The sequence below is a fragment of the Enhydra lutris genome, unplaced genomic scaffold, assembly GCF_002288905.1.
Source record: "Enhydra lutris kenyoni isolate GAN:26980312 unplaced genomic scaffold, ASM228890v2 scaffoldscaffold6, whole genome shotgun sequence".
In the NCBI taxonomy this organism is placed as follows: Eukaryota; Metazoa; Chordata; class Mammalia; order Carnivora; family Mustelidae; genus Enhydra; species Enhydra lutris.
This window is the reverse complement of record NW_019154090.1, coordinates 24,755,589-24,779,191: the sequence shown is the minus strand read 5'-3', so window position 1 is coordinate 24,779,191 and position 23,603 is coordinate 24,755,589. Positions and strand designations below refer to the sequence as shown.

At 40.6% G+C, this 23,603-nt stretch overlaps 1 protein-coding gene across 6 annotated transcripts in view; it reads left to right on the top strand.

Moving 5' to 3' along the window:
• LOC111141619 (CBFA2/RUNX1 translocation partner 2) overlaps positions 1 to 23,603 on the top strand; it is a 180,362-nt gene that overhangs the window by 143,411 nt on the left and 13,348 nt on the right. For 3 of the 6 annotated variants that reach the window (XM_022494322.1, XM_022494321.1, XM_022494320.1), the window contains exons 4-9: positions 3,625 to 3,714; positions 8,561 to 8,742; positions 9,918 to 10,171; positions 12,816 to 12,901; positions 14,176 to 14,371; positions 23,001 to 23,069. In XM_022494322.1, the coding sequence (XP_022350030.1) occupies positions 3,625 to 3,714; positions 8,561 to 8,742; positions 9,918 to 10,171; positions 12,816 to 12,901; positions 14,176 to 14,371; positions 23,001 to 23,069 (877 nt within the window). Of the gene's footprint in view, positions 1 to 3,624; positions 3,715 to 8,539; positions 8,743 to 9,917; positions 10,172 to 12,815; positions 12,902 to 14,175; positions 14,372 to 20,943; positions 21,013 to 23,000; positions 23,070 to 23,603 lie in introns of all 6 variants that reach the window. The other 3 variants (XM_022494318.1, XM_022494317.1, XM_022494316.1) reach the window with 2 other exon arrangements.

Here is a 23,603-nt window from a genome sequence, read left to right as displayed (position 1 = left end):
AGGAGGAGTAGCAGAGGGAAAGGGAGAAGCAGACTCCCTGCTAAGCAGAGAGCCAGATGACGGGCTCAGTCCCAGGACACTGGGATCACGACCTGAGCCGAAGGCAGACACTTAGCCAGTTGAGCCACTCAGGCACCTCTCTGCATTTCTGTATCTTGACTGCCATGATGATGACATGGAATATACAACGTGCACTAAAGTGGCAGAGAATTATATACACATTCCACCAGTGTTTTTCCCTCAGTGATAATCCATTGCAGTTACAGAAAATGTAACCAGTGGGGGAACCTCTCTGTTGTTTTTACAACTTCCTGTGGTGGGATTTATCTCAGAATTTTAAAAGATAAATGTTATTCAGTGGCCTATGTATACCCGTTGTCTTCTAAGACCACCTTAGGTCTTGCCCTTGTGATCCAGAGACCAGATTCCCTGACATTCTACATTCTTTTCTCTGTGAGAAGCATCTTTTCCAAGGCTACATTTTCACTTCTTAGGGTGGACACTTCTGTAAAGCCTTCCTTGTTCCCCTCTGATTCAAGCATGTCTTCTCTGTGTGCCAGTAGTCTTCTGATCACATATGTATCAATCAATCTGTAATGAATAGCTTGCTTGTCTGTTTTCCTTCTACACTGTGAGTTTAAAAAAAAAAAAAACCATGCTGGGATGCCTGGATGACGCAGTCGGTTAAGCATCGGCCTTTGACTCAGGTCATGATCCCAGGGTCCTGGGATTGAGTCCTGCGCTGGGCACCTTGCTCAGTGAGGAGCCTGCTTCTCCCTCTCCCTCTACCTACCACCCTGCCTACTTGTGCTCTCTTTCTCTATCAAATAAAATCTTAAAAAAATACAAGAAAAACCATGCTCTTATAAATTAAATGACTGAAGGAGAGGGAAAGATAATGGAACAGTGGCTTACCATTCTTCGCAGAGGACTGCCCTGCATCTACTGTATGTATAGTCCTGAGTCAGTTTCTGTGGCCCACGTCACTGTTTACCTGACCACACAGCTCATTCTTTCCCTTTGCCCATCCACAAGAAATTTTAAAAATCAGTCATACAACCTTTTTCATATATTTACTCTATTCGTGTCTACTTTTAGCGGCCTGATTGCACTCAATGCAGTAGGAAAAGAATGTATTTTTATTCCTGATTAGCCGTACCTTTGGTTGCATTGTAGAAATGTCATGGACTTAAAACAGAATGAGTTAAATTTTAAAAGAATCTTGGTGTGTGGCAGGCACCTGAGTGGCTCAGTCTGTTAAGCTTCCAACCCTTTGTGCTCAGGTCATGATGTCAGAGTTGTGAAATCCATCTGCACCGTGCTCTGCACTCAGTGGGGAGTCTGCTTCCCCTCTCCCTCTGCCCCACTGCCCCCCAGTTCACACACTCTTTCTCTCTCTCTCTCATAAATAAGTCTTCTAAAAAATAAATTCTCTTAGTGTCGAATGAAGTACACTTCAAGTATTTTCATTTAGCATGGTTAAATTGATTTTTATTTTTTACTGAATATTAATATATTTGGGTAGTCCAACATAATTTCATATCCAGAAATAATTGCTGTTGTAATTGTCTTTCCAGGCACTTTAAAGCCCATATAGGGGCGCCTGGGTGGCACAGTCAGTTGCGTATCTGCCTTCAGTGAGGACATGATCCTGTGGTCCTGGGATCGAGCCCCACGTTGGGCTCCCTGCTCAGTGGGGAGCCTGCGTCTCCCTCTCTCTCTCCCTGCCACTCCTGCTTGTACTCTCTCTTGTCAAGTAAAATTAAATAGCCTTTAAAAAACAACATATACGTGTGTGTGTTATTTTCATAAATGGCTTATAGGAAAGCATATTGTTCTTTTTCTGGTTTTTCATTTAACAGTATGTTATGGACACCTTTCCTTATTAATGCATACAAATCTGTCCCCCCTTCCTTAATGTTCTGATATATGACTGTACATAATTTTTTTTTTTGTTAAGATTGATCTATTTTAAAAGGAGAGTCTTAAGCAGACTCCATGCTGAGTGCAACACAGGGCTTGATGCCATGACTCCCAAGATCATGACCCTAGCTGAAACCAAGAGTCAGATGCTTAACTGACTATACCACCCAGGCACTCCTGTACCATAATTTTTTAAATGCAGTTTACTGGTAGTTGACCTATATGCTTTCTACTCCTTATTGTTAAGAAGCAGTATTGTACTGATAAATAATTTATGTGGTTCTTACTGCATCTTTGAACTTTTCAATAATTTTATAAAAATAAATCCCTAGAGGGTGCCTGGGTGGCTCAGTGGGTTAAAGCCTCTGCCTTCGGCTCAGGTCATGATCTCAGGGTCCTGGGATCCGAGCCCCACATTGGGCTTTGCTCAGCAGGGAGCCTGCTTCCCCCTTCTTTCTGCCTGCCTCTCTGCCCACTTGTGACCCCTCTCTCTGTCAAATAAATAAATAAAAATCTTAAAAAAAAAAAAAAATCCCTACAGTTGCTTGTTGTTTTTTCGGGGAAGCAAGAATTTAGATTAATGCTCAGTTTTGTTTTGTTTTTAACTTGTTATTATACTGTATTTTAAGGAATTCAGATTAAAATATTTAGTGAACTTCAGTGAAAGTATTTTTATTTGTACATTCCCTGTAGCAAAGGAGCTGAGAATCTTTTTTTTTTTTTTTTTTTTTTAAGATTTTATTTATTTATTTATTTATTTGACACAGAGACAGGAAGAGAGGGAACACAAGCAGGGGAAGCCGGGGAGGGAGAGGCAGGCTTCCCACTGAGCAGGGAGCCAACATGGGGCCCTACCTGGGATCATGACCTGAGTCAAAGGCAGATGCCCAACGACTGAGTCACCCAGGTGCCCCTGAGAATCTTATTTAAAGCTAGACTTTTGTTGGGGCGCAGGGGTGGTTTAGTTAAGTGTCCGGCTCTTGATCTCTGCATTTAGTCTTGATCTCTGTGTTGTGAGTTCAGGCGCCACACTGGGCATGGACCCTACTTAAAAAAACAAAAAAAACAAAACTACACTTTTGAAAAATTACAGGGGAAGTGCAGTAACTTTACTGGAAACTAAAATCTTCCCAGTATGGAGTTTGTCTGTTTTGGTGTACTCTAATATGTAAGCAGATCGTTTGAAGGTATAAGGTACCTATTGTTCTTCTTTGTTTGGTTCTTTTAAGTTTCCTATTTAGAGAATTTAGGAAACTGATGCTAGCAGGAGGGCAGAACCAATGAAGAAGTGAACTTCGTAAGAAGTTGATACCCTAGATTCATTCAGAATTGTTCCATCTGGGATCTTTGTAGGGTTAGTTTTTTGGACCTGAAGTGACTTGCCCTGAACTCCTCAATTAAAGGGACCTGAGTGCCTCTCTTCATGCAGGAATAGTGAGGAGGGGAATACCCTGTTCTGCCCCCTGGGCTGCTGCTGAGTGCAGAGGAGAATTTAGTTTTGGGGTACTGGAGAAAATTAACGAGGCCAGATTTCTTCATAAAGGAGACAGAATTTGATTAACCTTTGGGAAGGATCTGAGTTTACAGTAGTGTTCTTGGAATTACCCATTTCCTTGATTTAAAATGGTTTAGCATAATTAGATTTATACTGGGGGGACAGTATCCAGTTTTAGAAGTTGACAATGTGATTTATCTTTTCAGAATTCAACAGTAACAATTGAAGAATTCCATTGCAAGCTCCAAGAGGCAACAAACTTTCCTCTTCGTCCTTTTGTGATTCCATTCCTCAAGGTAATTGTTATGAGATAATTACTGAATGTAATTTATGTTTAGCTTTTTCTCAGGATCTGCTGCTGATTCCAGTTCTGTGATCTCAGGTTGGCTTACTGTATTTTCCTATCTTTATTTCGGTCTGCTAGAGAAATGTGAGTGGTTTGTAGATAATAAGCCTTACGTACACGTGGTGAGATGAGACTTGCAAAAGCCTTTAGCTTTTAGTGGTCCATATGTGGCCACTGCTGGTAACACAGGAATAGGAGGGGGTAGTAAATGATGGGGCTGGAGGTGAGTGTGGGGATGCTATGGAAACTGGGCTCTTAGCAGAGAAAGTAACTGGATACTAAATCTTCTGTTTGTGGCCAGAGGTTGAAGCGTGTGTATTTTCTGAGAGGAGGCTATCAGACAAGGAGACGACTTAGAGTTCCCACTTGACCTGAGGACAGAAGAGCATGTGGGAAGGCAGTGTTGTTGTCTCCCCAACCGCAATTAAACTAGCTTCTGATCACATCCTCTAGAATTTGTGTTCCCTAGAACATGAGTTTTGGGAGACATTGTTCAGACTTGTTATATCTCTCTGACAAATAAGGCAGTATTAAATTTATATCTAGGGGCACCTGGGTGGCTCAGTGGATTAAAGCCTCTGCCTTCAGCTCAGGTCATGATCCCAGGGTCCCAGGATCAAGTCCCATATTGGGCTCTCTGCTCGGCGGGGAGCCTGCTTCCCTTCCTCTCTCTCTGCCTACTTGTGATCTCTGTCTGTCAAATAAATAAAATCTTCAAAAAGAAAATAAAATAAATCTGTTTCTTTAAATATTTTTAATGTTTGTTTATTTATTAGAGAAAGAGCGGCAGAGAGCTCAAGGGTGGGGTGGGGGTGGCTGCAGAAGGGAAAGGGAGAAGCAGACTCCCTGTTGAGCAGGGAGCCCAATGCAGGGCTCAGTCCGAGGACCCTGAGATCATGACCTGAACTGAAACAGCTGAGCCACCCTGGTGCCCTCCAGGTCAGGATTATTAATATGAATGTGCAAACAGAAGCAAAACTGGCTTCTATAGAGTGGGCAAAGGAAGTCAGTTTAATCTCTACTGGACATAATATTATGCATGTCCATAGATACCAAGTATTTTGCACTCCTATCAATAATTTGCCAAGATACAAAGTAACTAAAAGGCAGTGAAAGACAAGAGTCAAATACCAGTGTGCTCTAGACCAAGCATAGTTTGGAAACATGTGACCCAAATCCAGCTCACTGCATATAGCTCCGGAGAGGAGAATTGTTTTTAAACTCTGTGTCCAATGTAGAACTTAAACTCACCATCCTGAGATCAAGATCAAATGGTCTAGTGACTGAGCCAGCCACGTGCCCTAAGAAGAATAGTTTTAGTAGGGCGCCTGGGTGGCTCAGTGGGTTAAGCCTCTGTCTTTACGGCTCAGGTCATGATCTCAGGGTCCTGGGATTGAACTCCGCATTGGGCTTTCTGCCCAGTGGGGAGCCTGCTTCCCCCTGTCTCTCTCGGCCTGACTCTCTGCCTACTTGGGATCGCTCTCTTTCTGTCAAATAAATAAATAAAATCTTTAAAAAAAAAAAAAAAAGAATAGTTTTAATAGATGAACATTTATAATCAATTTGTGATAGGGAACACAACTCTGAGCCCCAGTTAACGTAAATGTTTTATCTTCAACCCCCCAACAAAATGAATTCCATTCTTTTTAGTAGCAGTAGACTAATGTTACAAAAATTACATTCTGTGGTTTATGTTGTTCAACTTTTGTCAACACAGTGTAGAAATTTGTTTTCTCTCTTATATATGAGTTACCCACATAATATCTTCAGTTTTGCCTCTTGATTCAACACCTAAAACATCTGGCCATATAAATATACCCCTTTTACCTGCTTTTACCTTCTCTTCCTAAAAAAATATAATAGCATAGGGGCACCTGGCTGGTTCCGTTGGGGGATCATGCAGCTCTGGATCTTGAGGTTGTGGGTTCAAGCCCTATGTTTTGGGTGTAGAGATTACTTAAAATCTTTTAAAAATATATAACAGTAGGGCACTTGGGAGGTTCAGTCAGTTAAGCATCTACCCTTTGGATCAGGTCGTGATCTCGGGCTGGGGTTGAGCCCTTCGTCGGGCTCCCTGCTCAGCAGGGAGTCTGCTTCTCCCTCTCCTTCCTACCCTCTACCCTACTCATGCTCGCTCGCTCGCTCTCTCTCAAATCAAAAAATTTTAAAGAAAAACCGTGTTTGTGTGTGGGGGGGTTATATATGATGTGTGTGTATATGTATATACATATGCATCAAAAAGATGCGTCATGTTACTAAAGTATTGATGGTTAGTTTCTTAAATCTTTTTAAAAAATATTTAAAATACTATTATTTCATAAAGATTTTATTTATTTATTTGCCAGAGAGAGTACACGCAAGGGGAGCGGCAGGACAAGGGAGAAGCAGGCTCCCTGCTGAGCAAAGAGCTCAACGCTCCCAGGACCCTGGGATCTTGACCCAAGCTGAAGGCAGACGCTCAACCAACTGAACCACCTAGGCATCCCTAAATCTTTTAAAATTAGATTAGGGGTGCCTGGGTGGCTCAGTCAATAGAACGACTCTTGATTTCAGCTCAGGTTTTGATGTTGGGGTCCTGAGATCAAGCCCCATATTGGGTTCACCACTCAAAAGGGAGTCTGCTTCTTTTCCTCTTCCTTTGTTTCTCCCCCTGCTTGCACGCTGTCTCTCTCTCTCTCTCTCTCTCTCTCTCTCTCTCACCAAAAAAAAAAAAAAAAAAAAAAATTTAAAATTAGAGTGTAGCAAACAAACAGGAAAATTCGTAGGTGTCAGGTACCCAGGCTGTGTGTGCCTCTGTTCTGATAGGATTGAAGCCTTGCCTCTCAGAGCAGTCTGTAGTGCCGCCCTAAAACAGCTGTGCTGGTTCTATCTTGGTCTCTTTGCTCTGTGTCAGAGCTAATAGACAATTATCCCCATTATCCCCCTTAAGACTACAGAACCAAGAAAGATATGTGAAATTTTTGTTAATAGGAAATAATTAGGGGCGCCTGGGTGGCTCAGTGGATTAAGCCTCTTCCTTAGCCTTCGGCTCATGATCGCAGGTTATGATCTCAGGGTTGTGGGATTGAGCCCTGCATCCGGCTCTCTGCTCAGGAGGGAGCCTGCTTCCCTCTCTGCCTGCTTGGGATCTCTCTCTCTCTGTCAAATAAATAAATAAAAGTCTTAAAAAAAAAAAAAAGGATTTAACATTTTAAAAAATTCATCAAAGGGCACATGTTACCGATACAAAGATCTGACATGGTATTTTTTTTTTTTTATATAGTTGCTACAAGATTGAGGTTATAGAACAGACTTAAAAAGTGTTTTATATTGTCAAATTCCCTATTCTTAACTCTGTTATTTTGGAAAACAGCATGAGGTAGGTTGTTATGGCAGCTCTTTGGCTAACATTTGGATTTTGTCAATTTATTTCTGCTTTAAAACAGTGACTAATTATGTTGCCTGCTAAATTAACCCTTGGTAAAGGAGTGACTACTTGCATCTATTAAAATTCTCCTTTTATTTGTTCATCTGTTTCCATTGAGATGAAGACTTCTGTTATGGGCTCAGTCTGAGCTATTACTAAATTTGGGGAGAAAATTTAATTATTATAATATATAATATAATTTTATTTTAATAAAAGGAATATAGGAAAAGTACATTTTACATATGAAGGACTTAGGGTGAAGTTTATAGATGTATAGGGTTTTTTTTTTTTTTTAAAGATTTTATTTATTTATTTGACAGAGAGAGATCACATGTAGATGGAGAGGCAGGCAGAGAGAGAGAGAGAGAGAGAGAGGGAAGCAGGCTCCCCGCTGAGCAGAGAGCCCGATGCGGGACTCGATCCCAGGACCCTGAGATCATGACCTGAGTCGAAGGCAGCGGCTTAACCCACTGAGCCACCCAGGCGCCCCAGATGTATAGAATTTTTAATATGATTTGTCCCCATTAAAGGTTTTCTAAGTTTGAGAAGAAAGTATAATCAGTATATAGTTAATTATCCTTTTACAAAATAAGAAAACATACCCACCTAGGGTGCCACACTAAGAAATAGATTTTGCCCATGGGTCACCTGTGCATTCTCAGGGTCTAGTCTAATGCTTATTGCCTCCATTTCCATCACTCTCAATACTTCTTTAAAATACCATTTCCTACCATGCCAGAATAATTACTGCTTCCAGAGTTCCCTGATAGCTGTCATAGAGAACATGAAAGGAAGGTTGGCCGGTGCTATCAGAGTTGGGTTGGACTTCGAAAGAGAGAAACCAGGACTTAGTGATAGAGGAAAGAGAGAATTCCTCCTACCCCTGTGTAGATAGTACTAATTCTCTGACCTCTTCAGAAATACGTATTTAAACTTTTTTTTTTTTTTTTTTTTTTAATTTTAAGTTGGTTCCACATCCAACATCAGTCTTGAACTCTTGACCCTGAGATCAGGAATTGCATGCTCTACCAACCGAGTCAGCCAGTTGCCCCCCAAATGTATAAATTTTTAACTTAACTCTGTCCAACAAACCTTCATTGAGCTTTGATTCTGTACTAGGTCACAAAGGTAAACAAAGCCCAGTTTTCCCCTTTAGGGGCTTTACACCTTGTGGGGGAAAAAGAGACAAGTTAACCAATAGTTCAAGTTAAGTATTATAGACGTCACTTTATTCCTAGAGAGGTATATAAAAATCAGGCTGACAAGGAGAGAAGAAGGGGTTTTGTCTTGTTTTATCTTACTTGTTAAAGCCTTTTCAGGTGCTGAGCCCTGTGGTGTAGGGCCCAACACCTGGAAAACTGCCTTCCAGCCCCTGCCTCTTCTTTTCAAGGCCAATCTGCCCCTGCTGCAGCGGGAACTGCTGCACTGCGCCCGAGCCGCCAAGCAGACCCCATCCCAGTACCTGGCTCAGCATGAACACCTTCTGCTCAACACAAGTATTGCGTCGCCTGCTGATTCTTCTGAGCTGCTCATGGAAGTGCATGGAAACGGAAAGAGGCCCAGTCCAGAAAGGTGAGCAGAGAAGTGCTTTGTTGTCCTTGCTTTTCTAGAATTACGCTGAGCTTCTCCTTTGCTTGCAAAAGAAAGAGAATTTGATTACTGCTATTATGTGTAGGTATGGATGCAGAATTTCTAGGGTTAGTTTTGCTTTGTCCCAACATCTGATAGCAGAATGTTTCTCAAATCTGTAGGTGTAGCTTCCAGACACAAGTATTTTTCAAAAACTCTTCAGATGACTATGTATACCCTGGCTGAGAGACTCCACTCTAGGGCATTCTATGGGTCCACTGCTCCAGAACCATAAGAAATACAGTCTGGGTCCCCTGAGGGGGCTCAGTCGGTTGAGCGGCTACCTTCGGCTCAGATCATGATCCCAGGGTCTTGGGATCCATCCCTGCCTCAGGCTTCTTGCCCAGCAGGGAGCCTGCTTCTCCCTCTCCCTCCGCCTGCTGCTCCTGCAGCTCCTGCTCTCTCTCTCGCTATCTCTCTGTGTAAAATGAATAAATAAAATCTTTAAGAAAAAAGAAAGAAAAAAAAAAGACCAAGGCATTTTTTCTGATGTGTGAAATCTAATAATAAAGTATAACAATTAATAATTGATGCTTGCTAATGAATCCCTTTTATTTTGATGATTGAAATTGTATTAATTTATTCTGGAAATTCCAGTATGAGTGTCTGAAAGTGTTATTCAAGGAAGTAATATTTTAACACAGTGGAAAATTAAATGCAGTGTGAAAATTGAAGCAAAATGACTGGAAACTGTACTGATTCACAAGTGTATTATGTGAACCGTTTTCCTCCCATGTGAAGAATTGTTTCTTTCCAAAAATGGATGTCCAGAGCAGCAAATTTGACCTCAAAATGTTTCTGAATATAGTTGAGCTCATAATCCTCTGTATCCTGCCACATAAGAAAATGCTATAATCTCTCCTTTGCTTCATGAGGTTGAGGTGTTTCTGCCTGATTGTGGATAGATTTAACCTCTCTTTTCATGCTGGAATAAATCGCAGTTTATCTGCCTGGCCCCTGGAGAAATTTCCATTCATGCCTTAGGTCACACGTTTCTTTATTATCTTCCTGTTTGTGAAATTGCATAGCACTATACATAACAAAGATCGGTGCTTAAGACATTTTTGCATGAACAGTTGTTGATGGGCTCAGATATGTACTTTTCGGTTCTTCTACAGGAGGGAAGAGAACAGTTTTGAAAGAGACACAATTCCTCCCGAGCCTCCCGCCAAGAGAGTATGCACCATCAGCCCTGCTCCCCGGCACAGTCCTGCCCTCCCTGTGCCCCTCATGAATCCTGGGGGCCAGTTCCATCCTACTCCTCCACCTCTCCAGCACTACACCTTAGAAGATATCGCAACTTCACACCTGTATCGTGAGCCCAACAAGATGTTAGAACACCGCGAAGTTCGTGAGAGACACCACAGTCTTAGTAAGTGACATGAGCAGCGTGGTAATGCTTTAAATTCAAATTGAATCTTTGGGTTTCTATCCTACTCACAGTTATAAAGCAAAATGATACAATCATTGCTTTTTTCCACTGAAAAGATAAAACAGTATTGTACATAAAAAAGAATATTAGAGTGGTTGTGACCTTGTTGCTATTATCCTTAATGGTAGAACTGGGATTAAATGCATTTTAGGAAATACATAATGAAATACTTAAGAATAAAAAGGTATCATTTATTCTCAGGGTGCAAAAAAAACTAGAGAATGTTGAAACAAATGAGCTAAAATATTAGCGTTTTGGAAATCTGGATGAAGGATGTATGAGAATTTGTTATACTGTTTTTGCAGTTTGTCTGTAAATCTGGATTTATTTCAGAGTAAAGTGTTCTTAAAATTAAACAAAGATACGAAATATGTGGTCTTGAAAGTGAGAGTGCAATGGATGGTTAGGTCAGAAGGTGAGGCATATCTCAATTTAAATCTTGGGTCTGCGTCCTGGTTGGCTGTGTGATCTTACGCAAGTTGCTTAGGTTCTCTGAGCCTCGGGTTATTAGTTTCTAAAATGGAGATGATACTGCCACTTGTGCTGGGTCATTGTTACATTTGGAATGCCTGGCATATGCATTCTCAGCAACCATTAAATTTAGGAAGAAGCAAAAAACAAACATTACCCAAGATCAATTTTGAACAAAGCTTATTGTCCTGTCCTCATATAAGTTTACTATAGAAGGTTTCCTTGGAGTAACTGCTGAACAGGTGTCAGAGCAGAGAACTAAAGGGCTGCTAACTTCTGGAGCTTTCCCTGCATTTCGTTTGTGGGGTACCCCGTGGAGTAAAAAAATTGCAGCACATTTGCTTGTCCCCATTCGGACTTAGGCTCAGTTCAGCTTGCTAGCACCTTTCAGAGGCGTGTATCCTCTGTATCCTATCGTAGTAGGACTCTGGCTTCATGCAGTGGTAGCTGAATGGCGAGGACCATGACAACAGTGTCAGCTACCAGCATTTCTAGGTACTGCTTAGATTATATGCCCATCATATGGACCTTATCTCGTGCAATCCTCACAGTCCCATGCAGTTGTTATCCCTTTTTTAGAGATGAGAGGTAAAGGAACTGTGGCCAAAATCTCAGAGCTAGAGTGAGTGCTAGAGACAAGATTCTGACCCAGCTCTCTGATGCCCAAAGCTTGGCAACGTTGCTGATACGCTTCGGCGCCTCCCTTTGCAGCTGTTCTGTATGGTCCAATCCCTTTTCTCCTATGTCCCTCTTTCTGTTAAAAACAGGGCTTGCTGTTGATTTCTTCTGTATTCATACATACTTTTAATTAGTTTGATCCATTACTTTTTGAGAAAGAAATGTGCTGAAATCTAGCTGTAACTGCATTGTGGTCAGATTTCCCTTTAATTTCTAACAATTCTAGAACTTTTTTTTTTTTTAAATCTTGAAATGTTCTATGTGAAAGATCTTCAGTACTCTTCTTCGTGGTTTGTTTTAGGTTTAACCATTTGTCTTCTGGGCTGGTTACAGATTCCTTCATTTTCCCTAGTCCTCTTCAACTCATATGCCCTAGTTCTCAATTCTTACCAAGCCATTTACTCCCGCCCCTTTTTAAACAGATACATCGCAGCCCCTTCCCTTTGCTCTCCTGAAATGAAAGTTAGAGATACTGTATCCTGTCTTAGACCCATGAGGATAATATATAAGAAATTATTAAAATATGTTAGTGCTTAGGCATGACTTCACAAGAAGATATAATAAAATATATATATATATACATATATGTATATATATATATATGCAGGTGCTTACAGAGATACTGGATCACTATCAATACAACACCTGCAAATTTAGACTGTAACAGCTGTGTTATACTAATGATTTCAAGACTTTGAGCAGTGATGTCATATGTGACAGGATTTTTCAAAATAGTGGACAGCTCTTAATTGAGTATACCCTTGATCCACACAGTCATTCCATTCTTGCAAATTTCATTATAAATTAAAACCATACAAAAAATATTTTGTGGGAGGTGCCTGGCTGGCTTAGTCGGTAGAACATGCAGCTTTTAATCCTCAGGGCTGTGAATTCAAGCGCTGTGCTAAGCATAGAGCTTACTTAAAAATATACATATTTTTTGGTAATACAAAGTTGTTTCCAAGTGTTAGTACTGTACCCATTCTAATTAAGGTTAAGTATTTATTTGCATTGTGCTGCATCCTTGCCAACATTTAGTATTACCTGACAATTTAATTTTTTTCAGTATATGGATATGGAATGCTATCTTAGTGACGATTTTATTTGCACTGTGACTGCTTATAACTTTGAAGTCTTCACATTGTTTATGGGCCATCTGTGTTTTTCTGTCTGTGGTTTACGTGTTTCTTTTGCCTGTTTTTCTTTTGGGCTGTTTGTCTTTCATAATTGATTGTCAGATTTTTTATATATTCTAAATGTGATTTTTTGTTGTTAATGGTGGTTTTATGTCATTTTGTGGGTCCCACACACCATTGTAAATCATTGCCCTAGTAGTGTGCTCATAGTTGGCATGGATGTGTGTGTATTACTTGGTAGAATTTTGTTTATTGAATTCTTCCCTCTATCATCAAATTTAATCTCTAATTTCTAATAGGTCTAAATGGAGGCTATCAAGATGAGTTGGTAGACCACCGTTTGACAGAAAGAGAATGGGCTGATGAATGGAAACATCTTGATCATGTACGACTCTTAACGGTGTATAATTTCCTATTACATTTAATTCTTAATATTACCAATAATAATGGAGTAGTGTATAAGCCTGAAGTGAACTTAACCAGAGCCACAGTGTCTCTGCAGTAAAAAGTTGATTTATCAGGGTGCCTGGCTTGCTCAGTCAGTAGAGCATGCTACTCGATTTCAGGGTTGTGAGTTCAAGCCCTTCAAGTCCCATGTTGGGTGTAGAGCTTATTTAAAAAATAACAATAATAAAATAAAATAAACTTGATTTATCTGGTACTCCCCTAGCTAGAGAGCTAAGAGTAACTCCTAAACCTTTGTAGTGGGGTAATCACTTCAGGATATGACCAAGCGAAATCATAAAGGATAATGATTAAAAACAGGTTTGTGAGTTCAGGTCCCAGCGTTGCCACTTCCTACCTTTGCGTGATGGGCAAGTTGTTTTTACAGTTTCTAGCCTTAATTTTTATATCTTAAAAAAAAGAATACTGTACTACTTAAATTCACAACAGGGACATCTGGATGGCTTAGCTGTTAAGCACCTGCTTTAGCTTGGGTCATGATTCCAGAGTCCTGGGATTGAGCCCCATGTCGGGCTTCCTGCTCAGCAGGGAGCCTGCTTCTCCCTCTCCTGCGTCCCCTGCTTGTGTTCCCTCTCTCACTGTCCCTCTCTGTCAAATAAATACAATCTTTAAAAAATAATAATAAATTCACAGCAGGATGGTTATAATATGTAAGGTGCTTATCACAGGATCTATTGTGTATGCAAATAAATGGTGCTTCTCCAAAAACAAATGAGAGGGTGGTTTCACCATAGTGTTGAAAGGACTATATTATGGTGAAAGACTCTGGCTCCTTCATCCTGGAAGAATCCAAAAAGTGTTACTAAGACTTTTATTTATTTGACAGAGAGACAGACAGAAAGGGAACAGAAGCTGTTTAAAAAGCTGTTAAGGGGTGCAGGGGTGACTCCAGTCAGTTAAGTGTCCCTCTCTTGATTTTGATTTTGGCTCTGGTCATGATCTCAGGGTTGTGATACTGAGCCTCGGGCTGGGGCTGTGCTGGGCATGGAGCCTGCTTAGGATTCTCCCCGCCCCCCGATTAAATAAATAAGTAAAAAGAAGCTGTTAAGCATGGCTTTCATATGTAGGCTTGATACTGCTAGATCTGTAAGATACTGAAGCCTTCATTCTTTATAGATTACCAGTCCTTAATTTTCAGTATTGGTTATTTGAAAGTCCTAATCTTACTTCTATTTGATTTCCTCTCTGGCTTAGGCTCTGAATTGCATTATGGAAATGGTAGAGAAGACAAGGCGCTCCATGGCCGTTCTGCGGCGCTGTCAGGAAGCTGATCGCGAAGAACTCAACTACTGGAAAAGACGGTGTAACGAAAACACAGAGATGAGGAAGACAGGGAGCGAGTTGGTCTCCAGGCAGCACAGTCCTGGGAGCGCAGATTCTCTCAGCAATGGTAAGGGGGAGAGTCTCACTTAAGACGGTAGGGAAGGTTGGCTGCCCAGGTAGCTCAGTGGTTAATTGCCTGTCTTTGGCTCAGGTCATGATCCCAGGCTCCTGGGATCAAGTCCCACATTGGGCTCCTTGCTCAGCCAGGGGAGCCTGCTTCTCCCTTGCCTGTTCTCTGTCTGCTGCTTCCCCTGCTTGTGCTCGCTTGCTCTCTCTGACAAATAAATAAAATCTTTATTAAAAAAAAAAAAAAAAAAGACGGCAGGGAAGGCTTTTTGTATTTTCCTTCAAAGGAAGTTGGTGCTACATTGTAAAGTTAGAAAGACCCAGGTGATGATAAAGAGTAAATAATTAAATATGTCAAGGATTCGGTACCTGGCATGTTCAAAAAATACTGTCTAACTCGTGGATGATGAGAATATTTGTGATTTTGTTGTTTTTAACTCTCTCTCTCTCTCTCTCTCTCTATGTGCTAAATGATCAAAGAAAGGTTGTTAAAAGTCACCCTGGCTGAATGACCTAGGTACTCTCATGTACATCACATTTATTCTCAGTGGTAGCCCTGAAAATCTAAAAATGTTCTCCTTACCTTCCTTTTCCTCCCACTCCCCATCCTGGAAAATACCATTTCTTGACCTCTGTCTGGAGGCCTGTAGTTTGTTTTGTTTTTAAGATTCTATTTATTTGAGAGAGAGCCCAAGTATGGTGGGAGGAAGGGCAGAGGGAGAGGGAGAAGCAGGCTCCCCACTGAGCAGGGAGCCTGGCCTAGGCCTCAATCGCAGGACCGTGGGATCATGAACTGAGCCAAAGGCAGTTACTTAACTGTCTGAGCCACCCTGGTGCCCCTGGAGGCCTTTATCAAAAGTTTTACTATACCAAGCTAGGTTGTCCCATCTTGCCTCTTCTCAGCCTGAAGCAGCAGAGATAAAAACAACTATTCTCTCAATCCAGGGTACATGCAGGATGCCACAGCTTTTTCCTCATAAGTGCTCTATCACATTCATCTAGTAACTGAAAATGTCGCCCTCTCCAAAGACAGCTATATGAGGGGCCATCTGTGATTAGACTTTTTTTTCACCCACCCACTATAAGCTCCCTCTTTTCACAAGGAAGAGTGAATCTCTTATTATGGCAGATCTAGCATGTTCCACAGACAACAGCTGTTAGTCTAAAAAAGACTTTAAAAGACAAAGACTTCGATAACCCAAGGACCACACTCTGCACCCCTTCCACAAATCTTTAAAAAAAAAAAAAGAGAGAGAGAGAGAGACCCTCTCCATCTGAACCCTCACAAATAGTCCCCATCACAACTTGAGGAAGCATCTATAATTTACCATCCAAATCCAAACCTTGCCCCAGGCAGTCTGCATGTGTTTAGGTGAGCAGCATAGAGGACAGGGTGAGCTGTGGTCCTGAGCTAGCTCTTCTCTAGCCCCCGTGGCAGGTCTTCCTGGGGGCTCTGTGTTACCCTCTGTTCATCTGTTTCAGTATCTTCATTTATGCATAGTATACATATTTTGTATTTTTTTTAAAGATTTTATTTATTTATTTGACAGAGATCGCAAGTAGGCACAGAGGCAGGCAGAGAGAGAGGAAGGGGAGCAGGCTCCCTGCTGACCAGAGAGCCTGTTTCGGAGCTTGATCCCAGGACCCTGAGATCATGACCTGAGCTGAAGGCAGAGGCCCAACCCACTGAGCCACCCAGGCGCCCCATATTTTGTATTTTTATGTTACTTTTTATTTCTCTTCTATCGTGTTCATTGCAGTGTAGACAGAAGGCATCGTTCATATCCTCAATAATCATGCAGTTCAAAATGTGGACTAGAGCCATTCCAAAAACAATTTGTTACTGGACCATGATCCTACAAGGGGCCTGCCACAGCATGTACTGGGTGCTGTTTACTTACTTTGGCAAGAGCCCTCTACCTTAAGCAGTGTGCTTAGAGACATGGTGGTTGTGCAGTCTGGCCTAAGTTCACTGTCTCTTTATGGGACCTTTGCGGTTTGTAGAGTAGCATTTGGAACAGCACTGTTCTACACTTGGTAGTGTTCTTGGCATAGCACACAGACATACCAGTGACTTTTAAATAATTAGATAATTCGTGGTTTATGGGTGTTTTTAGCTTTTTTTGGTAATTCATGTTTTAAATGTTTGGGTTATGCAGAAACCGCTTGTGGATTATTTAAGTGTTTAGTATTTAAGTATATTGGTGATTTTCAGAGAAATGGACTAGAGACTGGATAGCATTATTACTTTCCCCATTTAAAATAATAAAATAAAGTTTCCCTGTATCTGAACATTGGTGATTTACAATATTTTCAGGGTTAAATTTGGTTCAGACAACAAGGGATGTATTTTGGAATTTTATTTAAGGATGCATAAATAAGTAGGAAAAGCAGAAGGAAACAGAAGAAAGTGATCATCATAGAGATCAAGAGAATGGTTTTCTCTGGGTATTTGGGGTGGAGGCTGTGGGTGATGGAGAGTACAGAGTGAGTGCTCATTGTCTTTACCAGCTCTTCTGAGGACAGGATTGTAGGTCTGACTAGCATCCTTTGAACAGCACTGTGGCTTAACTATTACTCATCTCTTGGGGATTTGGAGTTGCTGGAAGTGTCTGTCTCGACCAAAAGGTTTATGGATGTTCACTTTATAGTTTTTTCAGCAAACCATGCATTAGTATTTTTATGAACTTGTTAGTCATCTAATCCAAATCCAATGAGTTTCAGAAACCATGAGCAGACAGTGAAGGTAGTGTAGTTACTGAAAAAGTAAAAAAATTTATCCAGAACTGAAAGGCAGTATTCCAACTTGAACCAGTCTACGAATTAAAACAACACTGTGGAAGAAACAAATATCAGTATCATGAAAGTTAGAAGACAACTCTGAAGGAAAGTCATTTTTACTTCGAATTCTGTGTTAGACCTGGGGCTCCTGGGCGTTGCAGTCAGTTGAACATCCGACTCCGCTTGGCTGGGCTGGGTCTCAGTCATGGTATCAAGCCCCACTGTGGGGCTCTACACTGGGCGTGGAATCTTGAGATTCTCCTCCTCCCCCCTCTGCCACTCCTTCCCAGTTTCAAGGACACACTCTGTTTCTGTCTCTAAAATAATTGAATAGATCTTTTAAAAAAAATTCTGTACTAGACCAAAACCATTAAATGTTTGATTAACAAACTGCAGTTTTGTTTTTTTTTTAAAGATTTTATTTATTTATTTGACACACAGAGAGAGATCACAAGTAGGCAGAGAGGCAGGCAGAGAGAGAGGAAGAAGCAGGCTCCCCGCTGAGCAGAGAGCCCGACGCGGGGCTCGATCCCAGGACCCTGGGATCATGACCTGAGCCGAAGGCAGAGGCTTTAACCCACTGAGCCACCCAGGCGCCCCCAAACTGCAGTTTTTTTGTACTCCGTTTCAAAAAATGTACTCAGTCATCAAAATGATGACTCAGTTGGTTAGGCATCGGGCTCTTGATTTAATCTCAGGTCATGATCTCATGGCCCCAGAGATTGAGCCCCATGTCGGGCTTTGTGCTCAGTGGAGAGTCGGCTTGATGGTTCTCTCCCTCTGCCCCTCTACCCACTAGTGTGCACTTGCTCTCTCTAAGTAAATGTTTTTTAAAAATGTACCTCTGTATTGCCCTTTATCATGGTATCTACCATAGTTGAGTAGGATATACCCTAAAAGAGGGAAGTAAATCAGAGTGAAAGACATGGAATTTATTAAACAGGACCCATCTTAAGATCAGAATGAGGGGTACCTGCCTGGCTCAGTTGGTTAAGCAGCTGCCTCCGGCTGAGGTCATGATCTCAGGGTCCTGGGATGGAATCCCAAGTCTGGCTCCCTGATCAGCAGTTAGTCTGCTTCTCCCTCTCCCTCTGTGGTCTCTTGCTCTCTCTTTCAAATAAATAACAAATCATTTAAAAAAAAAGAGAGAGAGAACAGAAGGAAATCCCTAACCTGGTGAGGGAGGGTCATAAGCCTCAGGGTTTAGGAAACCTAGAAAGCATTTAAGATTGGAATAGCCTGAAAGCTTGCTGGAGATTTCAAGAAAATGAAATTTAAAAATATTTATACAATAGAAAGAGAAGTTGAGGTTGAATGAGAAATAATTACATGAGAAATTTAGCACCTGACTAAACAAGGCAGTTACTAACTCTAAAAAAGGGTGGCGGGGGCTGGGCGCCTGGGTGGCTCAGTTGGTTGAGCGACTGCCTTCAGCTCAGGTCATGATCCATGAGTCCCAGGATTGAGTCCCGCATCGGGCTCCCAGCTCCATGGGGAGTCTGCTTCTCCCTCTGACCTTCTCCCCTCTCATGCGTGCACGTGCTCTCTCTCTCTCTCTCAAATAAATATATAAAATCTAAAAAAAAAAAAAATTAATAAAAAATAAAAATGGGATCAGGAAGATACAAAGATTCACAGAATCTGAACCACATGACTCAGCTGTGATAAGCATTTACATTCAGTACTGTGAATGTTGACTACTAGTGTAACACAATTTGAGTATCTCTGTCTGAGGGAGTGGAAGGGGAAGAAATTGTGAATGTATCTGGGGTGACGTGGGGGTGGCAGTTAAAAGAGTGAAATGGCTGGTCAGTCAGTAATGCCCACAGTGGAAAAATCTGGATGTAGCAATACTGGAAGAAAGAAAGTTTACCAATGTTACAATAGAGAATACATAAGATCAACAGAGAGGTGGTCCTCCCAGTATGGTTTTGAAGACTTCACTTATGAACCCTAGATTCTAAATCAGGCACTTTTCTTGAGTGGTTAGTCCTGGGTGCCTGTTAGATTCCATGCCCTGGCCCCATGTCAAGATTCTGATTTAATTGAACTGAGATGGGAACTGGGCTTCCAGAGTTGAGACCATTGCTTTATATATCCCAAAACAGTCTCATGGGATCATCATCATCATTTTTAGTTGAAATTACATGGCTCATTGTAGAAAATACAGAAACTTAGAAAGAAATTTCTTAGAAAGAAATTTATTAGCTCCTCATCCCACCCTGAAGAATTTTGAAATATATCTGAGAATCCTGTTACAGCTTTGTATTATTTCTTAGAAAATGTAAGTTCATATTAAGCCTGTTCTCTCATCATTAAAGATTTTACAAATATAATTTCAATAACTGTACAACGTTCTACCTTGTAAATATAATTTCTTTATTCCATTTTTGCTGTTGAACATTATCTTTTTTTTGCTTGTTTTTGTTCTTCAGTGAGTAAAGCAGTATTTAAAATCTTTATATGTAACAATTTTTCAAACGTCTTGCATCTTTCCCTTAGGATATATATTCTTAGCTATAAAATTAATAGGTTGTGAATATAGTCATTTTTGTTCATTTGATCTTGGTTTGATTTTTTGTTTGTTTGTTTTTTCCCCCATCCCATCTTGGTTTGTTTTGATGGATGAGATAGCTAATATTTATGGAATTAAATCCATCACTTCCTTTTATAGTTTGTTTCTTGACCTTGATCCCCATCCAGTGTACAACAGATACATCTGTATTATATTCAAGACTTTGTGTTTGGGTATTAGCTATCTAACTTAAAATTTCCCAACTTGTTTAAAGTTTCCTACCAGCAAATAATGAATACCCATCCTTTAGATAGTGAAATGATATAATTATCTGATACTCCATTTTGTTAAATACTCCAGTTTTCTTCATTGATCTTTCCGACTATATTAGTTAATAAGTTTAGTAATAATAATTTATCTGGGCTCTTAACTGTGTTCTAGCCAGTGTTAAACCTTTCACATGTGCTTTCAAAGCTGTTGAGTTATAAGAACTGCTATTACATTCTTTGATAGATGGCAAAACTGAGGCTTAAATAAATTAAAAAGTTGGCCAAAAGTGGTCTCATTATTAGTAAATCAGGATTGTTAAGTATGGCGTTCCAGAACCAGCACACACTTTTTAAGCCACTAGGTTCTACCACTTACCAGTGCCATATCAAACTTTTAATTATTACAGCTTTAGTATGTGTTTTAATATCTGGTCATGTTAGACCCACTTTTTTTTCCTTGGGTATTTTAATTTGTTCTCTAAAATAAGATTCTTTTGTAAAAACGGCGAGCAATTTGGAAACCTATAAATAGTGAAAATCCTGCTGCCACTGCACCTTTTCTTTCCTGCTCCCCTAGGCTCACTTATTAGCAAATTAGTCTATTCTTACAGAATTTTCTGTACATATACTTAAAGAACATTTTTCCCAATTTTTTATTTTGAAGATTATCAGGCACATAAAAATGTTAAAAGAGCACACATTTTGTACTGTACCTAGATTCACCTTGTTTTTCACATTTTGCCCTGTTTGCTTTACCCCATTATAGATGGGTAGCTAGGTAGGTACACTCTCCCCCAAACCATTATGACACTCATCTGTAAATGTTTTATTCTATTTCTCCTAAGAACCAGAGCATTCTGCTATATAACCACAGTACCATTTCATAGCCCATTTCTAACCAGTTATTTGCATTATCTGTCTTGCCTTTGATTACAGTAGCCTCTGAGACTCTATTTTTCTTATTGAACCAGCTAAAAATCCTAATTTCTGTTCCTTTCTGGATTAAAGGTATAAAAACAGTTATTCTGGCTTCTGGAAATACCATGAAAATGTCTCTAGTTTCCAGCTGTGTTCTGAGTAAGTGGAGAAATTCCTTTAGGGTCAGATACCTCTTACCTTATACATCTGTCAGTGAAATAAAATACTGGGGACTGCGCAGATGCAGAAGATACAACCAAGGCATGTGATAACTGAAACGAAGTAGTTTTTTCTTGGTTGGTCAGACATGACTTCCCCCACATCCCCACAAGTAAACAAGTGTTTCTTCTGTCATTTAATACCAATGGTAGCTTGTCTACACGCTCAAACCTTTTTTCTCATTGGTTTTCCTAACTTAAGATTCCACTGAAATTGATCCACTACCTTCTTTAGCTTCTGTCACACTGATTCTTCTGATTCTAGATTTTTCCCTATATTTATTTCATGAGTCTCATCCTTGAGTCTCTAGGTGTTAGACAAATGGCTCCATGAATCAGGAACCTCACCCTCGTTGAAGAGAGCCCTTCTCTTTGCCTTTTATTGACAGTAGTAGTGCTTCCTAGAGAGCCCAGTGTCACAAAAAGTATTAGTATTATCAGTATTTTAAACCTATGGGGTTCTTTCTTGGGTTGATGAAAATGTTCCCAAGAACTAGATGGTGAGGATGGTTGTACAATATTGTGAATGTACTAAATGTCAATGAGTTACACACTTTAAAATGGTAATTTTAGGGGCGCCTGGGTGGCTCAGTGGGTTAAAAGCCTCTGCCTTCCGCTCAGGTCATGATCTCCAGATCCTAGGATCAAGCCCCGCATCCAGCTCTCTGCTCAGCAGGGAGCCTGCTTCCTCCTCTCTCTCTCTGCCTGCCTCTGCCTACTTGTGATCTCTCTTTGTCAAATAAATAAATAAAATTTTTTAAAAATTAAAAAAAATAATAAAATGGTAATTTTATTTGTATCTTACATGATTTTAAAAAGCCTCATTTTCCCCTCCTAGCTCTCCAGGGAATATAGAAGTGGGTTCTTTGTGCTGATAGCTCCTGGAATACGAGAGATTCCCTCCCTTTCCCAGACCAGTTTAAATCCAGTTGCCAGGCATTCTCAGGAGTAGCCATTTTATAAAGCTCCTCTAGCAAACATTTCATGCCAGGCTGCCCTCTCCTCCCATACTGACTGTTCCCCTGATTCCTCTTTGCACCATGGATGGTGAGTATCGAGAGCATAAAATCTGCTTTTCAGATCAGAATGAGGAAGTCTACTGGGATTGACTCATTAAAAAAAAAAAACTCGACCCACTTCTTATAAAGTATTATATCTTAAAATCACAATAAACGTGTGTGTGTATGTGTGCGCGCGTGTGCGTGCGTGTGTGTGTGTGCGTGTAAAACCCGTCACCCTTACGCCCTTCCCAACAACCCTCAGGGGTGCCTCTTTGGGGTATACTTGAAATGCACTGTTCCAGATCAGAGTAGTTTCTTTACTACTTCGCTTTTTATTTGTTTATAAGCATTTTAAGAAGTTTTAAAAGAAGCCTCCTTAAATCACATGCAAAAGCTCAGAGTTGCCCCACCCAAAAAAATCCAGAGTTGCTAAGAAACAAAAGCTACGTTCTCTGACATGTCTTCAGAACAGTTGATGGAGACCTGTACATGATGGGGTGGTTAAATTGGATAGGGATACCCACACATATCTGTTCACTTAAGTACCTGTCTGTAGCTGTATTTACATTTTAGGGAGTATCTTAAAAATACATACATGGTTATAGGGAAACAATAAGGACATACAGATAAAAGAAGAAAGTGAAGATCACTTTTAATCTCACTTTTTTGAATTGAAATACTGTTACTGTTTGAGGTGGGCGTGTGTGTGTGTGTTTTAGAACTAAACATTAACTGTACTTTTTATAATCTTGGTTTTATTCCTTATCAGAATGTTCGTTGCACTAAATGAAGATACATCTTTGAATCTTTCTAAGAGGCGAGAGAGAGGTTTTAACTCCTAGTAGATTTTTCATTAAAATTTTCCATAAAAATAAAGCATGTTGGTTATAGACCGCTTCTGACCCTATTCTATTTATTCCTTCTGTAGATTCGCAGCGGGAATTCAACAGTAGGCCAGGAACAGGATACGTACCTGTGGAGTTTTGGAAAAAAACTGGTACGTATTTGTCTGCTTCTAGGTCGCACGTACTCACTAATTTGTGTGAACATGGAGTGCATGTTTTGGGGAAACGTGGTTGGCTCATAACTTTCTCCTCAAAACTCTAGGCTCCTGCCACTCCCCTTCCAACTTTCGCATACACCTATACTATGTCTCATGTCACTTTGCAGGTCAAGAGTTAGGTGGACTAAGTCCCTTGCATACTCTTCTGCTGGGTCATCAGTAGGCGTTAAATAACCAACTTTTCCTTCCCTATTTATATGCCTTATTTCTGAGCATGTAGCTCGGTTCATTTCTGCCTGTTATCTTCACTTGAATCTACACACATTCTGTTCACACACGATCACATTTGGTTCATTCTGGCCTTGGAACAGCCGTCCACTCTTCCTTTCACCCTCATTGTTCCCAGCTTTGTCAAGACTGTTCTGCATGGGCCTCATTTTCTAGAAGACTAAAAGGAGAGTGGGTCTGCCTCTTGGGTGAAACTAACATCATGTTCCTAATTCTGTCCTTGTCCAGACACGACTTCTT